The 21,343-nt window shown below is 39.6% G+C and overlaps 1 protein-coding gene across 3 annotated transcripts in view; it reads left to right on the top strand.

Moving 5' to 3' along the window:
* Positions 1-21,343, top strand: part of TTC13 (tetratricopeptide repeat domain 13) — a 55,201-nt gene that overhangs the window by 6,361 nt on the left and 27,497 nt on the right. For all 3 annotated transcript variants that reach the window (XM_072140876.1, XM_072140875.1, XM_072140874.1), the window contains exons 2-11: positions 6,739-6,833; positions 6,995-7,070; positions 9,827-9,897; positions 11,340-11,405; positions 12,659-12,751; positions 13,597-13,713; positions 13,971-14,081; positions 15,396-15,478; positions 20,206-20,347; positions 21,020-21,194. In XM_072140876.1, the coding sequence (XP_071996977.1) occupies positions 6,765-6,833; positions 6,995-7,070; positions 9,827-9,897; positions 11,340-11,405; positions 12,659-12,751; positions 13,597-13,713; positions 13,971-14,081; positions 15,396-15,478; positions 20,206-20,347; positions 21,020-21,194 (1,003 nt within the window). In that variant the 5' untranslated portion in view covers positions 6,739-6,764. The remainder of the gene's footprint in view (positions 1-6,738; positions 6,834-6,994; positions 7,071-9,826; positions 9,898-11,339; positions 11,406-12,658; positions 12,752-13,596; positions 13,714-13,970; positions 14,082-15,395; positions 15,479-20,205; positions 20,348-21,019; positions 21,195-21,343) is intronic.

Here is a 21,343-nt window from a genome sequence, read left to right as displayed (position 1 = left end):
TAACACCCGCGATCGGTGCCAGCACCAATCGCGGGTGTTTTCGGGCTGATCGCTGCCGACGGCTTCAAAAAGATGGCGCCATGGTAGCCTTGGGTCTCGACTATCAGCACATTGTAATGTATGAGGAGTAAAATCCCCATATACTGCCATACTGTAGTTTGGCAGTATATGATAGGATTGTACAGACAACCTAGGGTTAATGTACGTTAGGGAGTCTAAAATATAGTAAAAATTAAAAAAAAAGTTTAAAAAAAACCCCTAAAAACTCAAATAACCCCCCTTTCCCTAGAACTGATATAAATAAACAGTAAAAATCATAAGCACATTAGGTATTGCCGCGTCCGAAAATGCCCGATCTAGCAAAATTTGATAACGGTTTTTCACTGCGTTTAAGCCCGTAACGGAAAATCGTGCCCAAAGTTGAAAATGGCACTTTTTTTTGCCATTTTAAAAAAAAATTTAAATTCTATAAAAAGTGATCAAAAGGTCGCACCGTCCTAAAATTGATAACATTGTAAACGTCATAAAAATCCGCAAAAAACACCACCCATATATATACTGAAATTGTGCTCCCTGATGGAGTTAACCCTTTTCAACACTAACCCTTATAACTAATGTACATTTGTGCAGTTTTATTACTCTTTGACTAAATCTTGTTTATTGCTTCCCTCTTTATGTTTAATTTAGAGATAATATGAGAATTACATGACACATTTTTCTCATTTATCTTGTGATTTAAAAACATTTCTCTGTGACTAAATTTCCTTAAATAGAAGTTTATACTTCCGCGGGGCAGACACAAGCACTTATATTGTATATTCCTTCTGTAATCTGTCTGTGCTCAGTCATAACTTGGCCTGCTGGTGATATATTTTGTATCTTATTTTATTACAAATATTACAGGCTACCAAGATGGGTCTGTTATGGTCAAAATCCATTTCTCTGGACATTGTTTACATAGAAATATGTCATCTTATCATTATGGGAAGCAGCAGAAACCTTATACCATAGTTACAGCTTTCCTGCTATAGTAGATAAGAGCCATGCTCCAGATCTGCATTTACAGTGATCAACCAAGAATTTTAGAAAAGATAAAGTGATATTTTTCAATTATTTTTAATTTCACATATAAGTAGAAACGCATTTGCTCCATTTTCTTGTGGGCTTGGTTTTTAAGGCTTTCACCGTTCGCTTCAAATAATACCTCTGCTTTATACTTTGGTTTGTTACGATCATGTAGATACTAAACATATGCAGGTTTCATTGTGTTTTAATACATTTTAATGTATATAGTCATATATTCTCACAAGGCCCCTGTGAAAGTGGCCCTAGATAAATAATTCTCGATGTATCTGGAGTAGTTTTGAACTGTCGTACTTTAGACCAGCTATTTGTTGGTCTAGTTTACGTCTGAATTTTCTGGTGCCTGTGTTAGGCCACATCTCTTTTTTTGGACAATTCAGGAAAACTGCCTGAAAATAGGCTAAAACCCTCAACAAATGTGGCGCATGGAACCACCACTAACAAAACATTAAAAAATATGGATGCCCAGGTGGGATGTTTCTCAGCTGGGATTGCTTCAAGACTGGCCAAGACCCCATGTGCATCCAGCCACAGGACTAATCAAATAACCTTGGCTCATCACTAGGCAGCATTAGAATAAATCATGGAGAGAAAAGGGCGGGAAAAATACAGATTCAAAGATCACCACAGATAACACCAACACCTCAAATCGGAGGTAAAATTGAGTAGTTACCTCCAGAAAAAATATGCAGTTTACGCTTGGATACGCCTTGCATGCATTGTTGAGATTATGTATTAAAGGGGTTGTACCAAGTTTGCACGTTATACTCTATCCACAGGATAGGGATAGCAATCTGATTGGTAAGGGTCCTTAAGGTAATGGTGGTTTTATATTCTGCAGTGTATTCAGACCTCGCTGCTAAGGCGCAATTTCTTTAGTTGAAAAGATATATAACTTCAGATGAGTGCATCATACCAGTATCCAGTAGTCTCTGCCATGGTAGTGTCCGTTGTTGGTTGTGATGCATAACTACCAGGAAAAATCTGAAAAGGGTATAAAACAGAAAAATGAGAAAAGGTTTCTACAATATCCAATGTTCTGTTATAGATTCTAGAAGCGACTTGTGTAGTGTTTCTGGTTCAGTGAAAGAAGAAGATTAAAGCAGTGTGGAAAAAGTAACACTAAAGACTGAAATAGCGAGCATCCTGTCATTTGTGGTTGGGTTATGATTTCCTTAAAGCGCTTGCTTGTTGCGCTAAACACATGATGTGAGCGCTGTCTTCTTGCAACTTTGTTGTAGGCTACCGACTATATGCTATAAAGACCCGTTCACACATTTTGAAAATTGTAAAGATAACATCTGTTTTTTCACTGCCAAGAATCTGCTTAGATGTTGAATAAAGCCTAATGCTGACCTTTCACATAAGATTGGATGAGACTGCTGTCATTACCACGCTCTCCCCATATACTTAAAGGAAACCTACCACTTAGAATGGCAGGGGTAAGCTGTAAGTACCGAGCACCAGCTCAGGGTGAGCTGGTGCCGGTACTTACTTTCGTTAGTGTTATAAACCGCGGTATCGCGGTTTTAACACTTTTTAAACTCTAGACCAGAACAGGCTTCGGCGCTGCGTGCGCGCGCCTACATAGGAAATAGCGGAGATGTTGCGCGCACACGGTCGCGCGCAGCGCCGAAGCCTGTTCTGGTCTAGAGTTTAAAAAGTGTTAAAACCGCGATACCGCGGTTTATAACACTAACAAAAGTAAGTACCGGCACCAGCTCACCCTGAGCTGGTGCTCGGTACTTACAGCTTACCCCTGCCATTCTAAATGGTTGGTTTCCTTTAAATCCTTTGCTCTGCTGAGTAGTCCATGTCTACTGAATGGGAGACGGAGGAAACTGCTACCAGGCTTCACTCGTAACAACAGTGTCCTCTTGATCGTTACAGCTGATCTCACTTTCTGTGTATGGCAAGTCCTGAATAAGATAACTAACCCTTAGTGTACATATGTGATTCAAATGTAGAAAATCCCCCATTTGAAAGAGGTGGTCTTTGGCATCAGACTGCAGCTAAGTCTTTCTAATGCTGCAACACTGACTCTCATTTTCCCATGTGTAGGTTATACAGTATATGGCCGATGTTTACCCCATCAAAGCATATGTCGATTTTATACAAAGTAGACGGGGGGGGGGGGTTGGTTTGTTTGGTGGCAGGTTCAAGAGCTAAACCCCCATTGGTCAGCTTGCTATCATGATAGCTCATCACAGCTGTAGGCTCCCCTGTAAGCCTGAAAGTGAGAACATATGCAACCTTTTTCAAGTGGTTTTATGCTATGGACAGTGTATAATCCATTAACTGCATTTGTAACTAGAATATCATATATTATTTAATGACACTGCTCAAGAAAATCAAGGGAACACATCCTACATCTAAATGAATGAAATATTCTCAAAAATATCATTAATGGAAATCAAATTTTTTAACTAATGGAGGCCTAGATTTGGAGTCACCCAGAAAGTTAAAGTGGAAAAACACACGACAGGTGATCCAACTTTATTATTTTTTTTTTTTTAAAAGTCAAAATGAGGCTTGGTATTGTGTGTGGCCTCCACGTGGTTATATGACCTCCATACAACGCCTTGGCAACCCACACGACGGGCTCAAGTAGGGCAGCTCATCCAGGATGGCACATCAATGCGAGCTGTGCCAAGACGGTTTGCTGAGTCTGTTTGGTAGTATCCAGAGGCTGGAGACAGTCCAATACACTAGGAGAAATGCAGGGGACCGTAGGAGGGCAACAACCCAGCTACCCGCTACCTCAGCCTTTGTGCAAGGAGGAACAGGAGGAGCACTGCAAAATGACCTCCAGTAGGCCATAAATGTGCACGTGTCTGCACAAACTGTTAGACATGGACTCCATGATGATACTATGACATCCGAAGATGGGGTTGTGTTCACAGCTAAACTCTGTGCAGGACGCTTGGCATTTGCCAGAGAACATCAGGAATGACAAATTCGCCAATGGCACCAATGCTCTACACAGATGGAAGCAGGTTCACACTGAGCATGTGATGGAAGTGACAATCTGCTGCCTGCAACATCCTTCAGCACAACTGGTTTGGCAGTGGGTCAGTAATGGTGTGGGGTGGCATTTCTTTGGAGGGCCGTACAGCCATTGCTGCTCGCCAAAAGTAGCCGGACATCCTCAGACCCCTTGTGAGACCATATGTTGAGGTGGTTGGCCTGGGTTTCTCCTAATGCAGGACGATGCTAGACCTAATGTGGCTGGAGTGTGTCAGCAGTTCTTGCTAGGTGAAGGCATTAAATCTATGGACTAGCCTGCTCATTCCCCAGATCTGAATCCGATTGAGCAGATCTGGGACATCATGTCTCGCTCTATCCACCGTCACAGTGTACCACAGACTGGAAGGAGATCCCTTAGGAGACCATCCACAACCTCATCAGGAGCATACCAAGGCATTGTAGGGAGGTCATACAGGACCGTGGAGGCCACACAAAATTCTGAGCCTCATTTTGTCTTGTTGTAAGGAAATTACATCAAAGTTGGATGAGCCTGTAGTGTGTCTTTCCACTTTCATTTTGTGTGCGACTCCAATTCTAGTCTTCTATTGGTTATTAAGCACAAATTAGCACATTCAACTTTGCACAGAACAAAGTATTCAGTGAGAATATTTCATTTGTTCAGATCTAGGATTTGTTGTTTTAGTGTCCCCTTTATTTTTTTGAGCAGTGTATTTTGAAGTGCACAGGTAACGAGGTTATCTTGAGGGTCAAGCACACAGATTGCACTAATAGGCGGAAGTTTGAGTAGAACATGTTACTATTTAGTATTATTTTTAAAATTGTCTAATCTCATTATATGAGCCTAAGAACATTGAGTTTGCCTGTGATTCATGGCCTTGTAAAGAAATAATTAGATTCTGCGTCGTCTTCTTCCTGGGCTTGTGTCTGGTTATATCACCCGATGAGTGATGTTGTCTTAAAGGGAACCTGTCACCAACTTTACCCACTAAACTTCTAGCCCCCTCAGGTATGTCTTTTGTAGAATTGCCTTTTATCTGATATTTCACTCATTTACCTAAGATAAAAAATCTCCTTCAAGCTCCTGTGAAAATAAGCAGGAAACTTTCATCTTGTGCCCAGATGAATTGGGCTCAGAGACTGGAGGGAGAGCTCTAATTTATTCAGTTCTGGTATTGTAGTAAAGAGAAATTTATATTTCAAAAGGCATCAGGATTGTAATTTTTCAAAGATTCAAAGATATGGGCAGGAAAATTATAGTTGGGAATTCAAGCTGCAGATTTGATCCAATTCCATACTATGGGGGAGATCTATCATGAGCCGTGCCTCCATGGGCTGGTGTATGTTGAAGCCCCACACTCCGCCACCATGGTGGATAGGTGAAGAGGATACAGCGAACATTCAGGCATGAATGTTAAGACTATTTAAAGTGCATAGATGCAGGGAAGAAAAACCCTGCATCTGCCCACTCCGCTAGCTGCCACATCCCCTTCATGTCCAGATTCTGTGGAGGTGGCATCGTTGCAAGATTATTATTTTATTTTTATTTATTGGATATGAGATTAGCTCAGTGCAGCAGGACATTGTTATACTTCTTTTTCCTGCTGGATGTACCAGACACCCCAACAAGTAAATCTTTTTGTAAGGGCTAATACACACAAATGTTTAGGGACATTTGCCAGCTGTTGTTTCTACTTGTCCCCTATGTATTTCTATGGACTTTCACATTCACTTTCGCATACACATTGCCCAATATATGAGCTGACTGCCCAGGCTGCAAAACGGGACGCAGGTCCTATTCCGGCCTGAGTTTCCGGCAGTCTTTTCTTTTATCTTTGGCATGTAAGTAGAGACACAGGCTGCTAAAGTGTGAATGCACAACACATTCCTGTGCAGTTCACCTACGACTGCGTTCACAAATTGCAAATCAAACTGCATAATAAAGAAATGCATAATGCATGTACAAGGCTGCTGTTGTCTGTAAGTACGGTTCATATATAAGGCGCACTGGACTATAAGGCGCACCTTTGATTCCTGAGAAAATCAAAGGATTATTTTATGCGCCTTATAGTCTGAAAAATACGGTAATTTAACAGGTGAAATATATTTATTGAATGGGTTAATATATTATAATAATTCTTTATTTATATAGCGCACACAGATTACGCAGCGCTGCACAGAGCTTGCCAAAACGGTATATATTAACTGTTTCCCTAGTACATAAAAAGTACTGTTTCCCTAGTACATAGCTCCACTATGGAGTGCAGGGAGAGGAGGAGGATCTGTGTTGGCTTTGGGTTTGCAATCTGGAAGAAAATGCAATCTCCACAACTGTTGTCTAAATAAAGTGAAGTTTTTATATATTTGTAACTGAAGTGCTGAAAATTCCTTTTTTTTCCTTAGTATATACCATGTATATCTGATAAATTTGGGTCAGCCTATCAACTTGTAGTCACAAGATCATTGAAGGCGGATGGGTTGATAAACGGCTTACAAACACTTGTGGGACATCCTAGACATATGCCTTACATATTCAAGGAAAAACAATGAAGTTGATGTTTTTAAACCTAAATAAACTATTCACATTTTGTAGCTATATTATATATTTCTAATAATATATGTATTCCTAATTTATTATTCCATAAAGCAAAGTCCACCTTTCGTTTGCAGATTCCGCATTCTTTACCTTCCGCGAAATGGACTGTGAGCCAAGAGGTTCCCCTGCGTGTGAATCCATCATTTCACGTAACACAGAAAAAATTCTGGTATTGCCTCAATCTTGTAAATTACTTTTGCTATGTTTTTACAGCTGTGCTTTGCCATTTTTGACCTCGTACTAATGTCACTGACTAGTAAGGCAGTTGCTTGTTTAAATTTTTTTGTATTTTATATATATATTATATTTTTATTTATTTATTTTTACCAGAGCCAAGCAAAGTCTCTGGCAGAGCAGAAGAGATTGCCCTTTGTGACAGAGAATGATGATACAAATGAGGAACTTGGTACGTCCCTAGGAAATTGTGTAGAGGTCTTGGAGAACTTGTCTCACTGCGAGATTTTATTTTATTTTTTTTCCCCCAATCAATTTCATCCCTTATTTCTCATATAAAGGGGTATTCCCACAAAGACAAGTTTCTTAAATGTACTCAGGATAGCAAAATGGCACATTCTCTAATTCAATGTTATTAACATAAATACAGAATTTCACATATATGTCTCTATCAGTCCTGGTGTACACAATTTCAGTTGCCCCTAGACACAACCCTGTAACTTCTGACTTGGGGTAAGGACGCCATCTTGGATTTCTGTGTGACAGCCGTGCAGCTGAGTTTTTCCCTCTGCCTACTCCGCTCTAGCTCCACCCCATGCAGTCCAAGACTTAAAGGGGTATTCCCATCTGGGAATTTAATTAAATTAATTTGCCATGTGTAAACATCTCTTCAATTGGATGTTATTAAAAAAAAATGTTCCTGTGCGAAGATAATTTCTCATAAATGTTGCCATGTTGTCGATTAGAAACGAGAGAGCTACCCCGGATACAACCACCGCACATTTTGAGCTCTGTCTGACCACATGGATTCAGCGTTTATTGCCACAGGACGGTTGTAGGACATGCAGTAACTCCTCGGAGATTTAATATTCAGAAACTTTTTGTTTCCTTGTGCAATCTCTCTAGCAGAGGTGGCCGTATCCAAGGATTTCTAAGGGACCATATGACTACATTAATGGTAAATTCTCTTCAGACAGGAACATTTTGGTTAATAACATACAATTGAAGAAATGTTTATATATGGCAGATTAATAAAACTGAATGTCCAGATGAGAATACCTTTTTAACTCACTCACTGATTGACACTCACTTCCTGCCAGCAAACAGCACATCGTGAGGAGAGAGAAGCCTCAAGCTACAGGCAGATAAGTTATCCGGGGGAAGGAGAATTGGTCACAGGAGATCTCATAATGTGAGAACAGATATGTAGCAGCGCTGACAGTGTGTAATAAGCATCTCATATCTGATCTGCCTCATCTCTCTCTTTCTATGTGTCTGATACTAGTACAATGTTCAGAAGGGAAATGAAAGTGTATATAATTCTGTACCCTGCTAATTTAACCACATTTTCAGCTGACAGAACTAGGATTATGAAGTGTCTGCTTAGACAGTCCCACCCACACTCTGGAATACTACACTGGCCATCACTGAGTGATAGGAGCTAAAACAGAAATAAAACTGAGTAAAATTGTAAAGGGGTTAAAATGATCTTTATTGTGTAAACATCACTAGGGGATTGAGATTTGAGAATCTTCTTTCGTGAGGAAAACCCCTTTAAGTTCACATTTGCATTATGCTTCTATAAAACAAAACCGTTTTTACCCCATTGATTTCAGTTTACGTTTAGATACATATGATGTTTTGTAAGATGACAGAGGATTTTCCTCTTATCTAGTCACAAGTCGCCTAATTTTCCGTTTCCTGCCTTTACCTATCTGGTTTTGTAGTGATTGATTGATACCTCCTTGTGGTGAGGTTCTCTGTCGTTTTTGATTCCATCAAAAGACTTATTTACATAAGATTTATTTTCAAGTTCTACAAGCTTATGACAAGAAATAAAAAAAAAAAAACAAATAAAAATCTTGGGAAAGCCAATTCTTATCAACCATTAAGCTGTAACTTGGAATTAAATTTGGCAATATGAACAAAAGTCAGTGCATTAAGTTCTATATGCTATATTGGTGTTTTGAGCAGTTGTAAGCAAAATCCACTCCTTTATAAATAAAAAGAAAAATGTCCACAATTTGGCTACTAGTGCTCATGATCATGGCTAAAATAAAGGTGTTAAAAACCAACAACTCTATGGTGTTTTCAGAGTCTACCATAAAATCCCGAAGGGGGCCGGGGCAGAAGAAAGGTACAGTACCAAGTATTTTGCAAATGGCTGAAAGGGGACCTGTCACCAGGAACCCTCCCCTTCCCCCACAAACCACACGCAGTAATAATTGTAATCTTTATATTTGCCATCAAATTCCGTAGCGCTTTACAGATTCTGGGGAACATATTACTCTGTAATGTCTTATGACGTCTTTATGTCTTATACACACAAAATATGAAACCACAGGAATGAGGGCCCTGCTCGGAAGAGCTTACAGTCTGAGGATAAGGAGATGATGAAAGAGGTACAAGAGCTTGTATAATGGTCCATTTTTATTATAATTTAATAAAAATGCAGCTGCTTGAACCAGCCATCAGCCCCCATCTTGTATACAAAGTCAGTGGGACTGCAGAGAAGCCTGTAGCTTGGTACCTTGCATTTTCCAGATAACAGACAGCCGGGAGTACCCAGAATTGGTTAACAAAGAGAGTTAACGCTAAAGTTACATACAGTTAGCTAGTGTGATAAGCCTGCCTAGAATTGGTGTTGCTTGGGAGAAGTTCCAGAGATGCGAGTGGGAGGTTTTCCTCCTCCGGTGCTCCTGGACCACTGTCACCTGTCTGCTAAGGAATCTATTTCAATGTGTAGTATGCATGCAGGAGCTTCGCAGGTGCATAGGAGTGCCGGACCAGGTGAGTATAAGTTAGTGTTTTTTTTTTTTTTTTGTTTGTTTTTTTTTGTTACTGGTGTGTCCACCTTTATGTAAAATCTTTTTAAAATCCTGGACAACCTATTTCAGGTGATATATCTTCTGATGTAGAATTCTATCTTTGCTTCTGTTTTTGGAGTTCATTTTATCTTTTTTTATTTTTTTAAAAATTTTATTCCAGCTATAGGGTATGTATTAATAGGGAGCGGCCTTTATGATGAAGCCATTAAACACTTCTCCTCGATGCTTCAGGTATGTTTTTGCATAATTTTGTATACTGTTACTTGTCAATGACTGTGTAGTGTGGCTTTTGATATAAATATTGCCATATGGTTATAACCACCTGTAAATTTGTTAGCAACTCTTGTACTTTTGTATGTTCAATATCTGAAAACTGTTACAATCCGTTATTACTGTTTGTTATGCGTTTTTTTTTTTTTTTTGGATAATATTCTTAAAGGGGTATTCCGGGAATATGAACGTCTGACACAAAAACCCATGATGATATAACTAAATGAATACAACAATACTCAATGTCATTAGTCACAAAACGGAGCTTAAATAGCTTGATTTTATGATTTACAAAGTTTATGGCCTCTCTAAAGTAGGTGGAGTTATCACTAAGATGGCCGCCACTGGAAACTACAAGTTCCATGATCCTTTAGTTCTCAGTAACTCCTCCTCCCTCTTATGCTCTGCTCCCAGTGATGATGTAACAGGTTTTCTTGCTCTGTTACCATAGTAATGATTTGTAACTGCCATCACCACAACACTGACCATACTGGATGCACTGCAACCAACCGGCTACAGCCAAACATAGTGGTGATCACATGACCTGCCCAGACAGGTACAGGACATGTGATGTGAACATGTGACCGGCGGCCATCTTCTGTCCTGCAACGGACCGCGCGGAGGAAATTAACGGACTGATTAAAGGGCCGGTAGCATTTTAATTCTTCATTACAGTCTATGTCACCAGCATTTTCTGCTAAGGGGAGCAAAATTTTAAATAACAACTAATTACACATTAGCTTATATTTTGAGTGCCCATTTGTATATGAATTATGCTGATTCCTGGAATACCCCTTTAAGTGTTTGTCCAACTAAGTTGAGGGAGAATCTGCCACATCACCCACTAACCATTGTAGTAGAAGAAGGAAATTCTCCTTCATGTGGCTCCCGCAACACTAACCAGCTCCTTCTGCTTTGCCAATTTGTGGTTGGTTGTTCCTGCTGAATCAGTAACCCACACCAAAGCCATGTATAGCAATATACAGATTTATTGGCAACACACAAAGGTTCTTCTACGTAGGTTTGTTTTGGTTATTTTGTGTATTTGAAAAAAACTGCTTTTGTATTACAAATATTTCCAACTGGATGGATAGAATATTTTTCCCTGGCCATCATCTATCTTAAAGGAGTTGTCTGCAGAAAAACATGGCTGCTTTGAGCGCCTCTCCTGACCGTAGGCAGTGTGTGGTTTGGCAGCTAAGCTCCATTCATCTCTATACAGCTGATTTCCTCTACTGGCACAATCCATTGTCCAGTATGAGACTATTTGTGGAAGAAAGTGTCATTTTTTTTATCCTACAGACAACCCCTTTAAATGGATTCATTACCAAGAACAGTCACTTACTTTGGATATGCTATTTACTAGTATTTAATAAATAATGTGTTTTCTTTATTTTTAATAGGAGGATGCAGATCTTGTTAGTGCAATATATGGACGAGGAATAGCATATGGTAAAAAAGGACTGCAGGTAAGTGAAACTGTCATGGTTGGTCTGGTAAATCTGCGCTGTCCATTTTATATTTTATTTAAATGTAGTTTTTTGGGAGCTACATTTAACATGTGTTAATTTAAGAAAACCTGGATCACATCTTGACTAGCCTCAAAAGCGTTTACGTTAGCCACAAAACATCTTGTTACAATCTTCAAATGATCCTCGGGTGCTCGGGGTAGGGCAGCAGGGTAGCTCAGTGGTTAGCATTGCAGCCTTGCAGCGCTAGGGTCCTGGGTTAGCGTCCCATCCATGTCAAAATCTGCAAAGAGTTGTATGTTCTCTCCGTATTTGCATGGGTTTCCTACCGGTTCTCCGGTTTCCTCACACACTCCAAAACATGCTGGTTGATTAGATTGTGAGCCCCTTGGGGATGGGGACTGATTTTGCAAACTCTGTTCTGCGTAATCTGTGTGCGCTATATAAAGAATTATTAATGCTCATCGACACTCTGCCCGCTACTAATTATGCACACCTCCTTCTCCTGTGCGTTTTTTTTTTTTTCCTTTTTCTCCCCTTCCTCTGATTCTTCTTTGATAGACGGTGATGTCACCTGATTCTTGGAAGTTCTCACTTCTTGTGCGTGTATTGCGCAGCTGGATGCAACCTCAGTGCAGCTACACCATAACAACACTGAATCGGCTGCATCTATACACACACACATGGCACTGTCATTGGCATACACATGCCTAACGCACCAGCGTGAGAACTCCTGGGTGATGGCTCTCGGAGAAGAATCGGGAGGGGGTGGATCGCACAGGAGAAAGGAGGTGTTCATAATTAGAAGCTGGCAGAGTGGCGAGAAGGATTATTGATGTACCCGAGTGCCAGAGAATCACCTGAATATTGTTACAAGACGTTTTGTGGCTAAGTAAACATTTTTTAGGCTAGTCAAGATATGATCCAGGATCACTATGAAAGCGTAGAGCAGTGAGTACCTTTTGGTTCAAATCGTTGCTAACCAAGTGGTAGATTTCCTTTGATCAGGGGGACCTTTCTGTAGGATAGACAGTTATTTTTCTACCTAGAGTCTTAGGAGGTATGCACTTGAATGCTTATAAGTCAACTCTGTGACATGATCATGCTCGGCTTGCAGTTATATTTTACATAGGACAGTAGTGACCCACAACTTCTACCATGGCCACCTAAATGTTTTGGTGTGAAGGGAGGCCTAGGTCTAAAGCTACAATTGTGGTGGTTGTCATTCATTTGTTTACTTTCTTTTCTTCAAGGACATAAAAAATGCAGAATTGGCCTTATTTGAGCTGAGCCGTGTTATCAGCATGGAGCCGAATCACCCAGAAGTGTATGAGCAGAGAGCAGAAGTAAGAGGCGCTGAAGGCTTTCTCATGTCTTGCATCTGCACTTGTTGTCTTATTGTAGGGGGGAATCCTCTTCTTCCTGGAGATAACCCTAGGTACATGTATCATAAGTTTAGCTTTTCTGTTGGTCAGTTGTATATTAGCAGTTTTTCTGCTCCTAGAAAGAAAAAGGCTAGCAAAAAGTTTGATACATGTGCTTTATGGTTTATTAATATGAATTTGTACACTCACCAACCCATTGCCCATGTACGCTGCTCAAAAAAATGGGGAACATTCAAATAACACCTCCTAGATCTGTATGATGTATTCCCTTTCATTTTTTTGGGGGGGCTGCGTATATACATACTGCTGAAGAGAGGAATGGGAGCTGCACTGTAGTTCTAGACAAAAGATGTAGGTGGCCACATATTTCTTTAAGAAGGTCATTATTTTGAGTGCGTTCAAGTCCTACTTGCACATTACATTACATAACATGCATTTTGGGATTCATATTTCACATAGAGTGCAGATTTCACAGATTTCTATGTATGTGAATGAGGTTTACAGCTTTTACAAGTGGTGCATCTCTGTGGCAGCCTCAGATTTCTGCCGTGGAAATTTTATCCTGCATGTGAACATAGACTACTTTAGCATCATCCAACAACTTGTAACCTCTGAGCAGACATTTGTACTTACAGTATCCAAGCTGTTTCCTGTTGTATTGCATAACTAATTGTGGGAAACTCACACATAACTAACTTGCACATTATACGGCGACCATGTATCCCCTTATTTTAATGCACCTTATGTCCTGTAGATTTTGTTTAGCTATACCAAGCATATTATAAGTTTTATATTTCTTTCTGCAGATTTTGTCTCCACTGGGTCGGATTAATGAAGCGCTTAGTGACCTGACTAGAGCTATTCTGCTACAGCCATCCGCACGGCTATATAGGCACCGTGGAACCCTTTTCTTTATATCAGAGGTAAGGACATTATTTTATGTTGTAATTTGTATTTATTTTGATCGTTCTTGTAATTTGGAGTACGTGGAGGTTATACCTCCACCTATTATAATGATGGCCAAAACCTTAGGGAAGCCATAAATGTTAATTCTCTATTCTATTTTTACCATGGCTTCAAAAACATTGGAAAATGAGCTGTACATTTTTTAAAAATTTGTATTCACTGATTAGATGTACATTTGTACGGATCTGGAATAAAGCTCTTCCTTTTATGGCAGGATTATGTAGCGGCACATGAAGATTTCCAGCGGTCCCTGGAGCTAAACCAAAATCAGCCAATAGCAGTTTTGTACAAAGGTTTGACATTTTTCCACAGAGGCCTGCTGAAGGTAATAGTCAAGGAAAACAATATTGTCTTGCATAATTAAAATCCCATGCTATGACAATCTGAATTTAGTAGTATGTGTAATAACCAGTTTTAGGCTTGTGGGGAGTGACTCTATGTGACCGCAAGTTATGTGTACATTTTATATTCGGTGTATTCTTGTCTCATGTGGGCATAGATGAGATGGAAATAGAGGTCTGAGTGTTTTGGAAGTGGCAAATCAAGCGTTGCTAGATACGCTCTCTAACTCCTATAGAAGACCTTTACAGAAACAGCCATGAACGGCAAACTATGTCAGATCTGTAGGTTCTGAGCTTCCATATCTTACAGTCACTTCTATGAGCAACGCATTCAAATGTCTCTCCTTTTATGGTGGATCAGTCCTACTTCCTTCCATTTCCCTATCCTTCCTTCCATGTCTGGCTAAGGTGGGGTCTACCCTTATTAAGATGGCAACAGCAGTTTTATTTGACTTAATGGGTGGTAATTGGTTGGGTACTACTAAATCATTCAGGCTCAGTGTTTCATGTTGCATACATTTTTGCGATTTTTAGACTTAAAGGGCACGTTTCACTGTTTTTCTGCTGCCTATTTTCAAAGCTGTCAACACGCTTGTGTGTTATGTATTAGCTGCTCTGCTCTTTTACACAGCTCTGAGCAGTAGGTTTTTGTCTACATGGCTATAATATTCAATGACCAGTATTTGATAACAGACATGTTTCTCACTGTCGCTTGCTTTAACTTTCAGCTAGATATGGAAAGATGGGCTAAGGAACTGTATAACACAGGGAGATTTGATCTAAGCATGAAGCCAACCTCCATAGACACCCACTATACAAGCTGGAGTAGGGATCTCTGCTGAGAGATAAAAGCTGTTACTAAGTGGGGACTCTGCAGCCTAATTTTTTTACAAACTAAAAGAATTCATAGCACTCCACTCAACACAACATTGAAAACCATGGTTCCTGGGTCAATTGGTGACTGGGGGAATTGTAAAATTCCTGTTTCTTCAGCTTTACGTCACATTCCTGATTTGTCGCTTTGAACGTGATAGATCATATGACTGAGAGCCATACAGCTGGGACAAAGCACCAAGGCCAGCAGTGGAGAAACCCCTTTTAGAGGAAGAGAAAGTTAAACATACCATTAAAATTTTTAGACTACTTCTTTTTTTTTTTTTTTTTTTTTTTTTTGAACTTGTGCATCTTTACCACTGTTTGTAAAAGTGGTTGACCTTATTTTTTTATTTTAACATCTTAAAGCACAAATACAAGTATATGTAGGAATTGGTTTTATAGTTTGTTACATTCTTTTGCAGGAAGCTATTGAAACCTTTAAGGAAGCTTTGAAGCAGAAATCAAATTTCATTGAAGCATATAAAAGCCTTGGCCAGGCCTACAGGTATTTATGCTTTGCTAAATTATTCTTCCATGTGCACATTATACAGTCAGTCAGACAGCAGCAGTCTACAAGTCCTCTTTTCCAAGAGGACGACTTTTCTGTTCCATTTTTTTATCGGTTTCTGCTCCTAATCTGCATATATGTCAGCAAGAACAAAGGGAAATCTTTAACCTAATGATGTGAGCGTTTTGTTGTTTACTTGACAAAGTATAGATAAAATGCTTGGTAAAGGATTTAAGTGCTATGGAAACCCGATGCATTTAAATAAATTTTTGTAATAAACTTTATTAAGGGTACTTTGGAGATGCAATGTACACAGTAAACAAAGTGCATAGATGATGGCCTGGAAAGAGGAAGATAACAAAGGACGACGTACAGTTGTACAATATGCATACTTGGTCCGCAAGCATAAAAGCATCATCTTCACAGGAAAAATGTACAGGAACGTCAATCATATTTTATAAGCATACAAGTGCAGTATATCTATAAGTATACCGCATGACAATATAGTCAAATGCTTAGCCCTTATAACCACAAACGGGTTATATGTCATGGGTTATGTCATGGGTTATGTTACTAGGATGACATTTGTGGAACAGCAGTGGAAGGAGATTGTAGCCACTTATCTAATCCTTTTACCTATGGTACTCAAAATATATCCAAGCACTCCAATGTAGGAGGTACTCTGCAAGGGTTCCTACCCCATATACAACTCAAAAACAACTGTTGTTGAATCAATTAAACTTTTTTTTTTTTTTTTATTGCGGCAGTGTATAAACAAATAGTGACGTTTTGGCTCAACGCCTTGAACCTTTGTACTTGGCACTGTTTCGATGTTGTTGCATCTCTTCAGTACAGTGTACAGTTGGGAATTCGGCTTCATGTCATAAGGCTTCCTGATAGTGATGCTTGATGTCAAGGGAGCTGCCTTACAAATGGTTTTCCTTAGTTTTCTTTTCCCAGCCTGGAAAAACCTATTTGCATATAATTGAAATGGATGAATACAGGCGGTCCCTGTAGGACACCAAAGTTACAGACAGACCTCTCTGCCCACTGTGTCCTCTGGTGAAGCTGCCTGGATGTTTTTCTTTAGACCCAATCTGTAGTGATCAGATATAAGGCGTCTGTAATGAAGCTTTATTAATAATTCTTCTGCACCTGACAGCACAAAATTTAGAATCCCATTGTCATAGGGACAGATTTTTTTTTTTACAAATCTAAAATATACCTGTTCCAACTTGCATAGAAATTTCAACTTCAGTACAAACCTATCTCGTAAGTAACCTGGGGACTGCCGGTACTTAATAAAAATGGAAGAAAATATTGGTGCTCAATCTAAAAAAAACTGAATTGGCTGAAGATGGGTTGACAAAATAGAAGGCATAATGAGAGATTTCATTTGGAGAAGGGGGGAAAGGCCAGGGTGAAATTGACATGGTTGTATTGACCTTGGAAGCCATAAAATATCCAAGGAATATTTAAACCCCCTTTTTCCCAGGCAGCACTCTTATTGTCCCGGAGGAACTGTGGTGCCTTTATTAGGTTGTTGAAACTTAATGTAGGGGATAGGGACACAATGGGTGAGTTATTAGAAAGTGGGGAATTGATCAAAGGGATTTATTGCATATTACTGATAGCTACATTGTTGAATAATTGTTTTCAATCACTGAGAAAGATTTTGATATTAACGGAAACTTGTTTTTGTACACCAATTTGGAATAATTTTAATTTTTGAAGATTTCAGGTCTATTCCTGATAACAAATATTGGGTGAATTGGTGTTAAGTATTGTAATCAAATATGTACTAAAGGCCAATGATTTGAGTTTGAGAAGATAGGGGGTATTTCGATCCTTTTCAGATTTATCACACGTTTTGTGCTATTGATAAAAATAGATTAATTGAGGAAACACACAAGTGTCTAGAATTTAAAAGGTTTTCAGGCACTGTTAATAAAAATATTTAGAGAATTTACAAATACCCGATCAAGGCATGGAATCAAAAGAAGCTCTCCAGTGTTCCACAGAAATGGGGAGAAGTGGTGGAAGATTGGAACTTCGAGAAGTGGGAAAAATCCCTGCAAGGGAATCTGTTCATTATCAATCTCATGGAATCACAGAATGGTGCAATTCAATATTACTAACCAGCTATATTACACTCTGGTATTCCTTTGTAGAATGAAGATCAGGAGAGACTCGAGGTGTAATAGATGCTTGTTTGAAGATGCAGATTTCTTACATGTTATCTGAGGATGTAATAGAATTAAAAAATATTGGGAGACTATTTTTGTTTTCATTGAAGAATCCCTGGCAGTGGTCTGGATAGGAATATCGAAGTGGCCATCCTGGGTCTGATTAGGCTAAATGATGATGAAGTACGTAAGAGTGGAGTTAAAAGATTTAAAAAAATCTTGGGTATGGGAAAGAATACATTGAGAAAGTGGGCTAAAACATGGAAGGTAGGCCATAATCGGTTTCAGAAGTTGTAATCTAGGAAGAAAAAAAAAGTGTAGTACACAATAATATTGTTAAGGATTTGTACTGTTTTTTTTTTTTTGGACGAGGAAGGGGGGTGTGAATTTTATACAGGCAGTCCCCGGGTTACGTACAAGATGGGGTCTGTTGGTTTGTTCTTAAGTTGAATTTGTATATAAGTCGGATCTGTATATTTTATAATTGTAACCCCAGCCAAATTTTTTGTTGGTCTCTGTGACAATTGGATTTTAAAATTGTTGATTTGTCATAAGAACCAGGATTGACAATAAAGCTTCATTACAGACAACTGTAATAACTGTTACAGCTGTTTATTTTAGCCGAGGACTAAAGTACAGAAAATTACCAATTACCAGAGGTCCGTTTGTAACTAGGGGACGTCTGTAAGTCGGGTGTTCTTAAGTAGGGGACCGCCTGTAATGAGGTGGATATATATATGATGCAGAATAATATGGCATATGAAAGTATGATTTGATGTATCAATGCCTATGCTATGTATATTGAAAAAGGAAATAATTTGTTTAATTTAAACAAATTTTAAGAGCGAGCCAGACCACTCTCTTAATTTGTCACCGTTTTCATGACCATTTAGTGACAGATGCATATATGCTAGTCCACTATTCATTATCTTTTTCATCAGTATTCTCTATACTATAATACAGAAGCAGTCTGTTTGTTATCAGAAACGGACAAGGGTGACTCCTACACTGGTGTTTCCAAAACGCCTTAAGGAATTCAGGCCATGAAAATGTTCTGAGGTCAGGGGTATTGCAAGGGTCATAAAAAAGATGAGTTTCTTGTGGGCTCTGTTTTTACGGCTTTCACTGTGCACTCCCCCTTAATTCTCTGGGTCGGTGCAATCACCGGGATCCCAATTTATTTTGCTTTCAGCTGACATTTCAATTGCTAACTTTATTGGGATGGTACGGCCATCTTTTTGAGAACCCAAGTTTTTTTTTTTTTTGTGGCTTTTGCACTGCCCCATTATTTTCTATGGGCTCATGCCCATGGCAGGTTATAGAGAAAGTCTCACATGCCAGTGCCACAAACTATGGCACACACCCTGTTTTGCACACGCAAAATGCATGCCCTATACACACAGATGTATGTGAGGTGTTGGGTAGGTGTTGCGAAAGTGTCAGTAGCTACTTGGTGAGATTGATCACCTCAATCTCCACTCAAGCATGGGAAACTTGGTAATTGCAGCTGTGGGATTCTGCCTGGGAGGTCATGAGTTAACTGTTCTAACCAATGATATATCATTATTGTAAGGAAGGAGTAAGCAGGTTGGACTGTGTTCTGGTTACCTTGTGGGTGGGAGCACCTGGTCAGTCTGAGTATTCCAGAATTCAGTCCAAGTGTTACAGACCAGGAAGCAAAGGTGTCACAGGCAAGCGGCCTGACACCCTGGCCAATCCCAAGAGAATAGGCCTTAAGGACTGAGAGACACTATCGGGACTCTGTTCCAGCTTTACCAGCCCAGCCTGAAGATATTACCCAGGCTTTGAGCATCCTTCCTCATGCAGACCTGCACTATGGAGTCTGCTGCTTTATAAGGCCATTGCTTGCTGTTTACTGTCTCTCTACCGCAATTTTCTTGCACACACCACCTGCTTCCTTTCCCGCATACCAAACACCATGCCCCTCCCGTGCCAAAGGCCGCAACAGCCGACGACTCTGGTAATCTGCTCGCCAGCTTCATCCAGACCAAGAGAAAGGCTAGTACCCGGTGGGGGACGTTAAATATTCACCTTCACAGCTATATGTATGCAAATCCACACATTTACATACATAAACGCATATGTATACATACAGTGTATACACAAACTGCAGTATGAACATTTTCACATAAAACGCTGTTTATGGTGGATATGGGTGAAGGATAAATGGCATAATCCTATCTAGTTGCAGTAGTGGCTGCTCAAATCCTCCCTCTAGTTTGGACACAGTATTACACGGCCTGTGTGAGGAGCTGCTGAGTGAAGGACTACGGCTTGTCTGCCTGCAAGTCTAAAGCTGCTGACTCTATACAAGGTAACTGGCCTGTGGCTAGCATGAAGGGCCCTGCAGAGGTGAGAGTTTATCTTTGCTCCATCTCTATGTACAGCTACATGATGCAGATGCATGTGTCAGGAGACCTCCTAACAATCTAAACCTGCCTGGAGACATCAAGGTCTTGTGCCCTGGATCTTTTGACCTAGTGACACCTCTGACTGTGGTTCTCTTATTTTTTTTAGAGAGCTTGGTAATTTTGAAGCGGCCACAGAGAATTTCCAGAAAGCGCTGATGCTGAATCAGAATCATGTGCAGACACTTCAGCTGAGAGGAATAATGCTTTACCACCATGGCAGCCTGCAGGAGGCACTGACAAACTTTAAGGTGAGTTTTTACGTGACTGAGATGTTTTTGTGTTAAAGGAAATTACCATCAAGCGTGATAAGCCATGAACACTGACTCCTAGATCCAGGCAACATGACACTGGTATTCTTCAATTTGTCATCCCTGGTCTCCTTCCTTCCAAAATCAAGTTTTAAAATTTTGCTAATGAGTCACAAGGGAGTAGTTACTAGAGCCCCTCCTTTCTGTTGCTTCACAGGCGGTTACACTGTGCAGTAGAAGGGGGAGGGTTAGACATTCTCCTGCACAGTGTAACTACCTCTGTACCTGGAAGAAACAAAAAAGGTTACCACAGTCCCAGTGCCTGTATCTATGAATAAGATTCCCAGATTTATTATGCTATTTATTATGCTTGATTTTGATGGTAGATTTGGTTTAAATGCTTTGGTGTATTAGAAAGAAAAAAAAACCATGTATATGTAAATTTAAACTTAATGTTAGACTGTGACTTCAAATGGCAATAAAAATATGAGAGAATACCATTTTTCTCATCATAATTGAGCAAATACTAAATGTTTGTAGTTTTTGCTGGAGCATCCCGTTTAAGGTGTAAATTTATATGTTGCACAGTATATGATGCATTGTTGTGCTGGTTGCTTTTCATTTATATTTTTTAGTCCTACAGCATTTACAATTTGTATTTTTTCTTTGTAGAGATGCCTTCAGCTGGAACCATATAATGAAGTGTGCCAGTACATGAAAGGACTCAGCCATGTCTCTATGGGTCATTTTTATGAAGGAATAAAAGCTCAGACTAAAGTTATGTTAAATGATCCAATGCCTGGTCAGAAAGCAAGCCAGGAATATCTGAATGTTAAGTACCTAAGAGGTAGGGCTTGTGAGAATGTAGTTTTAATCTGCAAAAAAGCAATGGGGGATACACTATCATTATAGCAAACTTATGTGCATGGTGAAAAATGGGGGTTGAGTCAAACTCTCATCAAACTTGCATCTTGTGACTGGGACATCAGACCCGGA

This window comes from Engystomops pustulosus, chromosome 3, assembly GCF_040894005.1.
Source record: "Engystomops pustulosus chromosome 3, aEngPut4.maternal, whole genome shotgun sequence".
Lineage (NCBI taxonomy): Eukaryota > Metazoa > Chordata > Amphibia > Anura > Leptodactylidae > Engystomops > Engystomops pustulosus.
This window is presented reverse-complemented; position numbering and strand designations above follow the sequence as displayed.